At 64.2% G+C, this 10386-nt stretch overlaps 1 protein-coding gene across 1 annotated transcript; it reads left to right on the plus strand.

Annotated features, from left to right (window-relative positions):
• Positions 1 to 2782: 2782 nt before the first annotated feature.
• Positions 2783 to 7189, plus strand: GRIFIN (galectin-related inter-fiber protein). The gene is made up of 7 exons (XM_026488995.4): positions 2783 to 2888; positions 3122 to 3245; positions 3754 to 3866; positions 6042 to 6121; positions 6221 to 6380; positions 6651 to 6817; positions 7037 to 7189. Exons 2-7 carry the CDS (start codon positions 3164 to 3166, stop codon positions 7050 to 7052), a joined length of 618 nt encoding a protein of 205 aa, XP_026344780.4. The 5' UTR covers positions 2783 to 2888; positions 3122 to 3163; the 3' UTR covers positions 7053 to 7189.
• Positions 7190 to 10386: the final 3197 nt, after the last annotated feature.

Below are 10386 nucleotides of genomic sequence, written 5' to 3' on the forward strand. Positions count from 1 at the left end.
CCCCCACCCGGGAGGGGCTGTGCCTCCAGGTCACACAGCAGCACTCTCTACACACTGGGGGCTTGAACCCACACCTGGTGTCCCGGGCTCTGGCTTGAGGCCGGGGGGAGGCCCTGGGGTCCCCAAGGCTGCAGCACCCTGTCTTCAGGCCACCTGCAGCCCAGCCCCAGGATCCCCACCCAGCCGCTTTCTGATCTAATCGGATTCCCGGCTCTCCCTTCCTCGAATCCCGGCTGCTACGGCTGTGTGTTTATAAACGTCGTATCCCTGGAGGCCGCGGAGCCCAGGGCCCATCTGGAGAAATCATCGCGGCACCCCCCCCGGACCAGATGTCCACCCCCAGCCCCGCCCCACCCTGCACAGCTGGCCCCCAGCCTCTGCCCTGCACAGGGCCTCCCACGGGCTCCTGTGCCTGGCCCAGGGCCTCGAGACCCAGACAGCCCTTTGGGAGGCCATCCGGGCTAGTTGAGCTCCCTCGGAGATGGCTCCCATCCTGGTTTGCTCACTGCTGGTGTCACCCAAGAAGGTCCCCCCGTGCCAGCCAGGCCCCGACCTCCCCTAGCAAAGGCCACTGGGGAGCCTGGTCCCTCTCCTGGGGCCTCCTGAGCCGCCCACCAAGGGCTTTTATGGCCTCTCAGGCACATCCTTGGGACTGGGCTCCCTGGTGACCCCTGGAGGGTTGTTGGCACAACGACCCACCAGGACACATGCGCAGTGGTCTCAGTCTCCCCGTCAGTGAAATGGGAATGGAGACGCTCGCCCAGGAGGGCCGTGAACAGCTGTGCACGCACTTTAAAGACTGCAAGAAGAGCGTAAGAGCCTCATTGCGGGAGGCTCTGTCCTGCCCCTGAGTCCTGGCCCCACCCCTGCAGGGCTACAGTTAAGCAGGAGCACTCCCCCACTCGCCACCGGCCGCAGGGACCTGGGTGCATACGCCTTCCCTTAGAGCCTCAGTTGTCACATCTACAAAATGGGACGTAAAGCAGAATGGGGGATAGCGCTCCCCTCCCAGGGGTTGTGAGAACTCAAGGGTTAAGCCTGGCCTGATCAGGGGCTCTTGGTAGACATGGGTCCTGCCGTCCCTCCAGGAGAGCCTCTGATTTGCCAGCCCAGGCTCAGGCCCGTTAGGGAGGGAGAAACTCCAGCCTGCGCAGGGTGGCCTCTCCAGTGGCCCGGACTGCCCAGAGCCCCACATTCATGTCCCCTCTTTGGTTCAAGGGCAGCCTTGCTTCTGTCCCCTGGCCGAGCATCTGGGGACCCACGATCCCACAACCCCAGATGGGGACACTGAGGCCCAGAAAGGGGCCTGTCAAAAGCAGGTGGGTCTGCTTTGATTTGTAGGGCGTGGAGGGAAAGGTGTGGAGCAGGAGGGGCAGCCCTGCAGGTCCCTGCAGAAGGGAGGCCAGGCCAGCTGAGTGTCCTTCAGCTGCTGCTGGCCAGCCCATGCCAGCAAGAGGGGTGGGGTCAGAACTGGCAGCCCAGGCCTGGGGTTGGCTCCATGAAAGCCTTATCAGCCCCCAAATGCCCCCAAGCGAGCAGATTCTCTGGGTGATAAGAGACTCAAGGGCGGGAAGCAGGAGACACATGGACAATGGCCAGCCACTGGGTGGGCGGCTTGGCCAGGAACAATGCCGGGCCAAATTAGGGGAGGGGAAGGTGGCGCCTGGCAGGGGATGCTGGAAGGGCTGGACCCCAGCCAGGCAGCAAAGGTGGGGTGGCGACGTGCCTTCCCCAGCCCCATCCCAGCCCTTCACTCCCACAGCTCTGCCCTCCCCAGGGCCTTTGCACATGCTGTTTCCTTTGCTGGCCACACTCTTCCCCCCACCCTTCCTCCTGGTGAGCCCTTCCTCTTCTGGGCTAAGCTCAAAGTCACCTCTTGTAGGAAGTCTCCCTAACCCGCTGATATCAGGCCAGGCCCCCCCGGACACAACTGTCACCCCCCCCCCCCCGATTTCCCTTCTGAACCTGATAATTGGATAACGTAAGTCTGGGTTTGTCATTTAACGCCTGCCCCCCACCTTCAGACACTAGGAGCTCTGCAAGGGCACAGACCGTGTATGCCTGTCTGTCGGTGAACCTCTCAGGACCACATTGTAGGTGCACAACAAGCGTTTGCTGAGCACGTGAATGAGCAGCAGGTTGCTTCCCTCCACCAACGAGGGGCACGCGTGGCAGGCACCGCACTGAGCACACCGTAGAAGTAATCGCCACCGTAGCCACCGTGAGCTGAGCTCCCCGACCGCCCCCACGTCTCCCTGCCCTGGGCCTGGGGACCTCCGTCCACACCAAGCGAGAGAAGGGGCCCCAGGGGTCGGGCTCAGACCTGCCTCCTCCCTACCGACCCCGGAGGGTACTAGGCAGCTCCTGGCACACAGCAAGGACTCTGAATGGCCCGGGGTACAGTGACCCCTGCCCTGAGTGATTCAGAGGAGGGAGAGAGCCAGGAGGGCTTTATGAGAGATGGAGCTAAGCTGTGAGCAGGTGGGACTTGGGGCAGGTGGTGTCTGGGCATAGCTGGTAGAGGATTCCAGAGGGACAGGCGAGGGGGCACCAGGGAGTGGGGGAGCCTGCTGTCCTCGCCCCGGAGCCTTGGGGTCCTGGTCAGCCCCGGATCAGCCCCTCCCAGCCTTTAGCAGGCTCTATGAGGGGCCTCCCCGGGGCTCCTGGGCCTCAGTTTCCCCATCTGGGCAATGGCGGCATGGTGCCTCCTGACTGCCCTCTGCATGCTGGGCTCAATCCCACTGCTGACCCAGAATGCACACTCACGTCACAACCCCAGCAGGGAGGAAAAGAGCCAGCTGCTACGTGCCAAAGGCTGCCAAGCACCCAGCCAGGGGGAGAGCCGACCCGAGGCCGTGTGTCCTGGTTCCAGCGCTGCCCCTTGCCAGGTGGGGGCTGAGACTTTCTGTGCTGATCTCGCCATCAGCAAGCAGTTCCAGATGTGGGCCGGGGATGGCAAGGGGGTCGTGGGAGGGCTGGCTTGAGAACCCCAATGACCCGAAATCACCCACGGCTGGGCCAGGCTGGTGCTTGCCCTGGGTGGGGGGGGACACAAGTGGATGGGGGGCTGAGAATAGCACTGGCCTGGGCACCCATGTTCTCACACGGCCACCCTCCTCAGGGCTCTGGGGGCTTCCTCCAGTCTGAGCCAGCCAGGGCACTGATGCCTGGCTCCAGGACGCACATGGAAGGTGGGCTGCCCTCCCAAAAGATGACATCGTGGATCCCCGAAAACTGTCCCGAAGGTGCGTCAGATTCTTCCCGAGTCCACCCCCCGCTGCTGGGCCTGTTACCTCACCCTCCAGCACCCTTCTAAGTCCTGCTCAGTCTTCAAGACCTGCTTGAGGTGCCACCTCCTCCAGGAAGCCAACCCTGACCACCCCCATCCCGCCGGATGAGGGGCTGAGTCCCCGTGAAGGATCCTCAGCCTAGCTGGGTGGAGATCCTGCTGCCTCGTCTCAGCCAGTGGAAGTCAACAGCCCAGGGCAAAACCACATATCCGGGAGGGGGCGGGGCGGCTCCTGGATGGGCACGTCTGCTCCCAGGGCCCAGCCCTGCCCGGCCAGCAATTCGGCAGGGTGCGGGGGTGTGGGGCGGTGGCTACTGCCCACGGCTGCCCCGACCCCTGCCTGGGGCCTGGCTGGGATCCCACCTGGACTCCATGACATTGGGGGGGTGCCTGCAGGCCTGGGCCAGCCACAGGGGGCCTCGCTGACCCTCTCTCCATTCCCCGGCCCCATTCGGGCCTTTCAGGTCACTGCCAGGGAAAGCCTCAGCTGCTTCTGGCCCCCGCCCATCGTGGAAGCAGTTCCAAAGCCCAGGCCGGACAAGACCTGCAAGCCTGGCCAGGGGTCCGCTCACACCAGGTACAAGGGCCGCCGTGCATGCACGTGGAGGCCCAGAGCCTGCTTCACCCAGGTGGGCCGTTTGGGGGTCTCCAGGCCGGCCACGGACCAACCAGGCTCACACCCCTGCCCTCTTGAGGTCCTCTTGGCTACCTGCAAACTCCCACTGCCCAGATGGGGAGGCTGAGATGCAGGGACGGATGGGCCTGCCCGAATCAGGGGTCCCTCAGGCCTCCTCACCCCAGACCAGGGCCCTCGTGCAGGTAGAGTACTCGGGCTTTCTGTGCAGGGAATCTGGGGGATAAGCCCCACTCGAAAGCCCCCTGATGCCTGGCTAGGGCTCTAGGCAGCTGACTCCCAAGGTCCCTCTACTAGTGTCCCTGCTGACCCCAAAGTAAGGTGACAATGGCCCAGCTTCCTGTGTCCAGCCAGGGCTGTGGCTGCCTGGGCCACCTCCCCCACCGAGGGGAGAGGCACAGGGGGCAGAGGTCAGCACGGCAGAGCAGGACTGCTGAGAGCAGTGCACAGCTGGGAAGACTGAGGCCCAGAGGCTACTAGCTCAGGCCTTCTCTGGAGCCTGACTGCCAGTCCCAGGACCCCAGGGACAGGGGACAGGACCCAGGACAGGGAGGTGGGGAGGCACAGCTAGGCTTCACCTCCTGCTGGCCAACTGTGGCAGGGCCTCCCTTCTCCATGGTCCTTGTGGGGAGGCAGGTGTGAGGGGTCTGCAGCCTGTGAACCCCAGGATGGCCGGGCTGGGTTGGGACATGGCTCTGCAAGGTAGGCCAGGTGGGAGCCAGGACACCACCGCAAGAAGGCTCCTCAGGCAGCATGTCCGCTGCTCAGCGCTGCCCCCTGCAGGCCCCACCAGCCCTGCCCGTGCACATGGGGACCACAGTGCCCCACACCACCAATGGGCCATCAGGCCATCTCCGCATCCTTCCCTGGCCTTAGCTTCACCCCCCTCGCCAAGACTGGCCTCCACATGGGGGAGGCCAAGCAAGAATGATGGGGTTACAGGCAGCTGGGTTACCCCTGGGGCCTGGGCGTGTGGATGAGCGCCCATCCCCAAGATGCACTGGGCAGGGAAACAGCAGGGGCCGAGCCACACACACGACACTTGCACACGACAGCTCTCACACGCATGGGCTCACGTGTCCACAGATAGCTGCGTGCACAGCCACAAGACCCCGCGCTCACCACACACCCACACTCCCATCGCACGCTCGCCCGCACACTCACCGCACGCAGCAGCCCCAGTGCTCCACAGGCCCAGCCTGGCTCCCCTTTGGGCCAGCTCCTTGGACAGTCCAGCCAGGCGGCCCCACAGCTGCCCCGAGAGCCTGTAGAGATCCTGCCCCTCTCCCCTACACACTCCGTGGGGGCCCCAGGCTGCCTCCTCCCCAGCTCAGCTGAGAGGGGCTGAGGCGCCAGGCCAGGAGGGACCTTGGGGTGTGGGAAAGGCCCTCCCCCACTCCATCAGCCAGAGCCAGGAATGCGCTGACCACAGCCCCAGCCTAATCCCAGCACAGTGCCCCATGGGGCCAGCTGAGCCGGCTGGAGCAGGGCAGCCCGGGAGGCTGGGCTGGGCTGGGGGGGACACAGGGCTGGCCCCCAGAAGGCCCAGGCAGTGTTGGTAGGCCTGCCGTCCCCCACCACCCCCAACTTGAGCAATGATGAAGGTCTGGGTTCCTGGGAGCCCGGAAGAAGCTGCTGGGGGTGGGAGGCACAAGTGCTTTCCTAGGACCCTAAAAAGTGGAGTGGGGGTGGGGAGGAGGCCAGGGCCAGCCACTCTGTCTCTGGTGCTTGAATGGCACACTTGCTGATAATGGGGGGAGAAGCGGTGGGTAGGGAGGGGCAAAGCAGCCCGTCGGCTGTCCCAGGGGTGGGGCTCCCACGCCCCGCCCAGCCCAGCCTGCCCACCCGCCTATATGCCCCAGCTCGTGCTCCGCACCTGCAGAAGCTGGCGAGATGGCGCTGCAGGTGGGTGAGAAGGGAGCAGGCCCAGGCGGGGGCTCCCCAAATCCCCCAGGCCTGCAGGCTGAGAGGGCATGGGGTGGAGGACGTCTACCACCCTGCCATGAAGGGAACGCCGCTCAGAGGGCCAGGGTCCTGGGGAAGAGCCCGCGCTGGGGGTGAGACTGACTGGGGCCCCCTGGACAAGTGGGGTACACTCTGCCCCCCTTTTGCATGCAGTTCGAAGCCTTCTGTGCAGGGGGCCTGGCCCCTGGCTGGAGCCTGCTGGTCCAGGGACACTCTGATTCTGGAGAGGACAAGTAAGGGTCACCACCCTCCCCAGGGGCTCCCTCTCAGCCTTGGGTGGGGTGACTCTCCAGTCATTTGCTGTCCCACAACCCCCCCATGACGCCCCGCAGGTTTGAGATCAACTTCCTGTCCGAGGCGGGGGACATTGCCTTCCACGTCAAGCCCCGGTTCTCCAGCACCACCGTGGTGGGCAACACCTTCCAGGGGGGCCGCTGGGGCCAGGAGGAGGTGTCCAGCGTCTTCCCGCTGGTGCTGGGGGAGCCCTTCGAGGTGATGGGGGCAGCGGAGGGGACGCCGCGGGGGGCCGGGGGGCCAGGCTTGGGGTACCTATGAGGGTACTGGGGCTATCCTGCGGCTTTGTGGGAAGGACGCTGTGTCCCGGCGCCCTGTGGACGGAGTCTCACTCTGGGTGCGGGTGGGGGCACCCCTCAGAGAGGGGAAGGGGACGTCCGTCCGGCTGGGGCTCGGAGCTCCCATCTGGGGCGGGCCTGCATGACGGGGGGATTCCATGTGGTGAGGGGCCCGGGCTCCTGTCCCCAGATGGAGGTCAGCTCGGATGCGGAGCACTTCCACGTCCACGCCCAGGAGCACAAAGTGCTACAGTTCGCACACCGCCACAGGCCGCTGGCGGCCATCACCCGGGTGCAGGTGCTGAGCGACCACCGCCTGGCCCAGGTGGAGCTGGCCAGGAGGGACCTGAGCTGGTGGTAACGTACCTGCCCCCCCCCCCGCCCCTGCTGCACCGGGGACCTGGCCATGCATCCTTATCCCCGGGACCATCAGGCCCCAGCAGCCCGGGATGGGGGCCCTGCTTCGTTCTCTGCAAACCCGAGGGAGCAGGGCCGACTGTCCACGTCCCACCCCCGAGGCTGGGCTAGGGTCTGGGCCGGGGCCGGGGCTGAGGCAGCTGTCTTGGATGCCTGCAGGGATGGGGGCCACTGAGCTGTGCCTGAAGTCCCCGGAAGGAGCCTCGGCCATCAACCATCCCTTGTCCAGTGGAACCCACGCTGGGGGAGCAGAGGGGAGTGGTCTGTGGTTCTGGCCCCTCCCATTCTAGCTCTACCTTCAATAAAGTTTGAGCAGGCTGCAGGGGCTCGGCTGCTATGGGGGGACCGGATGGGGTGAGGTGGGGTGATGGATGTAGCCCTAGACACCCCCACCAGAGATGGGGGTGCGGTCTTCCCCGACACCTGTGTGCCCTGGGGATGGTCTGACCCCTCGCTTCTTCCCCTCGTTCCCTGGGAGGGGAGTGGTGTCAGACGACATCGACATCGGGTGTTGGGCGGCTCCTAGCCAGCTGCCCTTGCCAGACCCCTGGGCACAGCCCCTCTGGCTCAGCCCTTGGGGGAGCATCCTGCCCAGTCCAGGACTGTCCGCTGGGAGGTCCCGAAGCCTCCTCGCCCTGCTTCCTGTTGGGTGGAAGGAAGAAGTCTTTCCTGTTTCTCCTCATCCCACCTGGAAGTGAGACGTGCTCCCAGCCCTGCCGTGCGTGTGCGCGTGTGCTCGTGTGCATGTGTCTGTGTGTGTGTGAGTAGCGGGGGCAGGGTGGGTGTAGAGGAAGGGAGGGAGCCCTGGAAATCTCGTCTGGGGACAGTGAGCGCAGCTGGCAGCCTCCCAGTGCTGGCTCCAACCTTCAGCTGCTCTATCCACCAGTCATCTGTCTGTCCTTCTATCTACCTATCGTCCTGTTTGTCTGTCTTGATGAAAGTGGTGATGTCACAGCTCAGGATGAGGGTCACCGAGGATTTAGCCTGAACGAGTGAGTGTCTTAAGGAAAAGGGGCAGGTGAGTGTAGCAGAGAGGAGGGCTGAGCAGGTAAGGCCCTGGACTCTGGAGCCTGCGGCCTGGGTCTGAGTTCCAGTCCTGCTGCCCGGAGGTGTGACCCTGGGCCAGTTCCTGAGCTTCTGGGGACGAGTGGAGCCCTCAGCTCGGGAGCGGATTCGGGCAAAGCATCGGATGGCCAGCTGGCGAGTGTCACCTGCTGTGCAATTCCAGATACAACACGCATCTGGCTTCTGAGGTTTTACAGACAGGGAAACTGAGGCTAGGCTGCAGAAGTCAGCCGCAGGGTGGGGCCCGCTGCCCTCCTGAGCCGAGGGGCCATCTCAGCACCCCCACCCCCAGGTGAGACAATGGTGGCCCCAGACTCCAGCAGTGCGCCTTCCTTCCTGTCTCCGTGCACTTCCCCGCCAGTGTCCACAGCCCAGCTGGCCCAGGAGCCCCTTCCCGCCCTGCCCCCGCCTGTGGGAGGCCTGGCCTTTTGTGTCAACGGGGAGGCTGGGGGCTGGCAGGCTGGCCTGTACCCTGGGAAGGCCTGGGGTGGAAGGAAGGGGGTTGCCCACACCGCGTGGGGCAGGGGGGCGCCCCGGCCTGTGTCTGTGATCCAGCCAGGCTGCTTCTGCTCTTGGGGACTCTGAGCCCCACAATGGGGGCGTCCCTGCTCGAGGTGCCAGGCCCCTGCTGCTCTGTGACTTGAGCTGGCGGCTCACTCTCTCTGGACTTCAGTTTCCCTATAGACCAGAGGCTCCCGTCATGGTGAAGTCTGTCTTCCCAATAGCCACGCAAGATGGGAGTCCAAAAAAGTAACATTAGATGCCAGACTTTCTTTTCCCTGGGGTGGGGGGCACCGAGCGTGGGGATGGCCTGCGGCTCGGAGTCGGACTCACTGCCTCTGAGCTTTGCTGGGCTCGACACAAGGACCAGGCCCGCACTGTCTCCCAAGGACTCGGCCAGGTATGCAGAGTAACACTGTCCTGCAGACGCGAATGGGCTCAGAGAGGTTAAGTAACTCGAGGAGTTACAGCAAATGAGGGATGGAGCCAAATCCAGGCCTGACAGATCCCACACACACACGTGTGCACGCGCACGCATACCCGTCCCTCAACCGCTGGCCCTCAGCTGAGTCAGCTTCGAATCAGCCCTTCGTCCACTCCCGGTTACAAGCTGCCAGGGCGCAATTCAGACCACAGGGGCGTCAGACCCACTGCATTCCTGGGCCTCAGTCTTCCCTTCTGTGAAAGGGGGCTCAGGGAGCTATGAGATCAGAGGGTCCTGCCGTAGGGGTGGTACGCCTTGTGATGTCCCCTTCCGTGACTCCCCGGGCCCTCAGCACACAGTGTGGGTGCCTCTCTGGAACCGTGTCCCAGCTCAGCACTGCAGCTCCGTGGCTGGTCCCTCAGCTGACACCTCCTCCAGAAAGCCCTCCCTGACCTCCAGTTGGGCTTGTACCCTCTGCTGGCCTCTACTCCCCACCCCCATCACACTGACTCTTCTGGAGGTCAGGGACCAGGTCTTCCCCCTTTGGCTTCATCTGTCCCGTTGCTTGTCCGCCTCCCTTCCAATCCTGGAACGCACAGAGCATTTCTGCCCCAGGGCCTTGGCACCTGCCCCTCCCTGCCGCTCTTCCCCAGCATTCAGCCTGGCTCGCTCCTTCCCACTACTCATCCCCACTAGCAAGTGGTGGTTCATGGATTTAGTATCTGTCACAGGTGCGCCAGCTGTCCATCCCTACTGACGGTCAGCTCTGGGACATGGCCGGCGCCCGCCCAGGGAGTTCCCCATGGAGTCCTCACACCTGCAACAAGGCCTGGCACGTCATACACACCAATCCACATCTGTTAAATAAACGAGTAAACGGAACCAGACCCCGCTTAAACCCTTCTAGGGACAAGCAGTTCACTACCTAGCACAGTAGTGCCTGGAGAAAATTCTAGAGGCGGCTTAACCTCTCTTTCCGTCCGTCCCTTGCGCCGTAACGGCAGCTCCTTGGAAGGAGGCCACACGTTCCGCGATATGCTTCAGAGACCCTAAGACATCAGCAGGGTGGGGTGCTGCAGCCGGAGGAGGAGTTGAAAGAGGCCGGCCAGACAGCCCCCTGCTCCGAGCAAGCTGAGCAACCCCTCAGAGGGCTGGACTCCCCTCTCAGTTATCTGTGTGTGTGTGTGTGCGTGTGTGTGTGTGTGTGTGTGTGCGCGCGCGCACGTGTGCACGGTGCAGGGGGATCCACTGGGCCGGCCCGTCTGGGGAAGCACAGATGCCTTGGCCAGGAGGTGGGGGCCCTTGCAGGATTAGGTCTACAGGCTTCCAATGCCACCGGCTAGCCGAGGGTACCAGGCCCTCTGGATGGTCAAGGAGAGAGTGCAAATGCCCACGGGGCCACATGACTAAATGAGGCAGGTGGGCACAGGGCGATAGGGACTGGTGTGGTCTGCGGCTAACAGGAAGGGACCTCGCCCACCACACTCAGCTCCTTCCTCCTATGCACAGGGAGGTGTGC

This window comes from Ursus arctos, unplaced genomic scaffold (genome assembly GCF_023065955.2).
Source record: "Ursus arctos isolate Adak ecotype North America unplaced genomic scaffold, UrsArc2.0 scaffold_2, whole genome shotgun sequence".
Lineage (NCBI taxonomy): Eukaryota > Metazoa > Chordata > Mammalia > Carnivora > Ursidae > Ursus > Ursus arctos.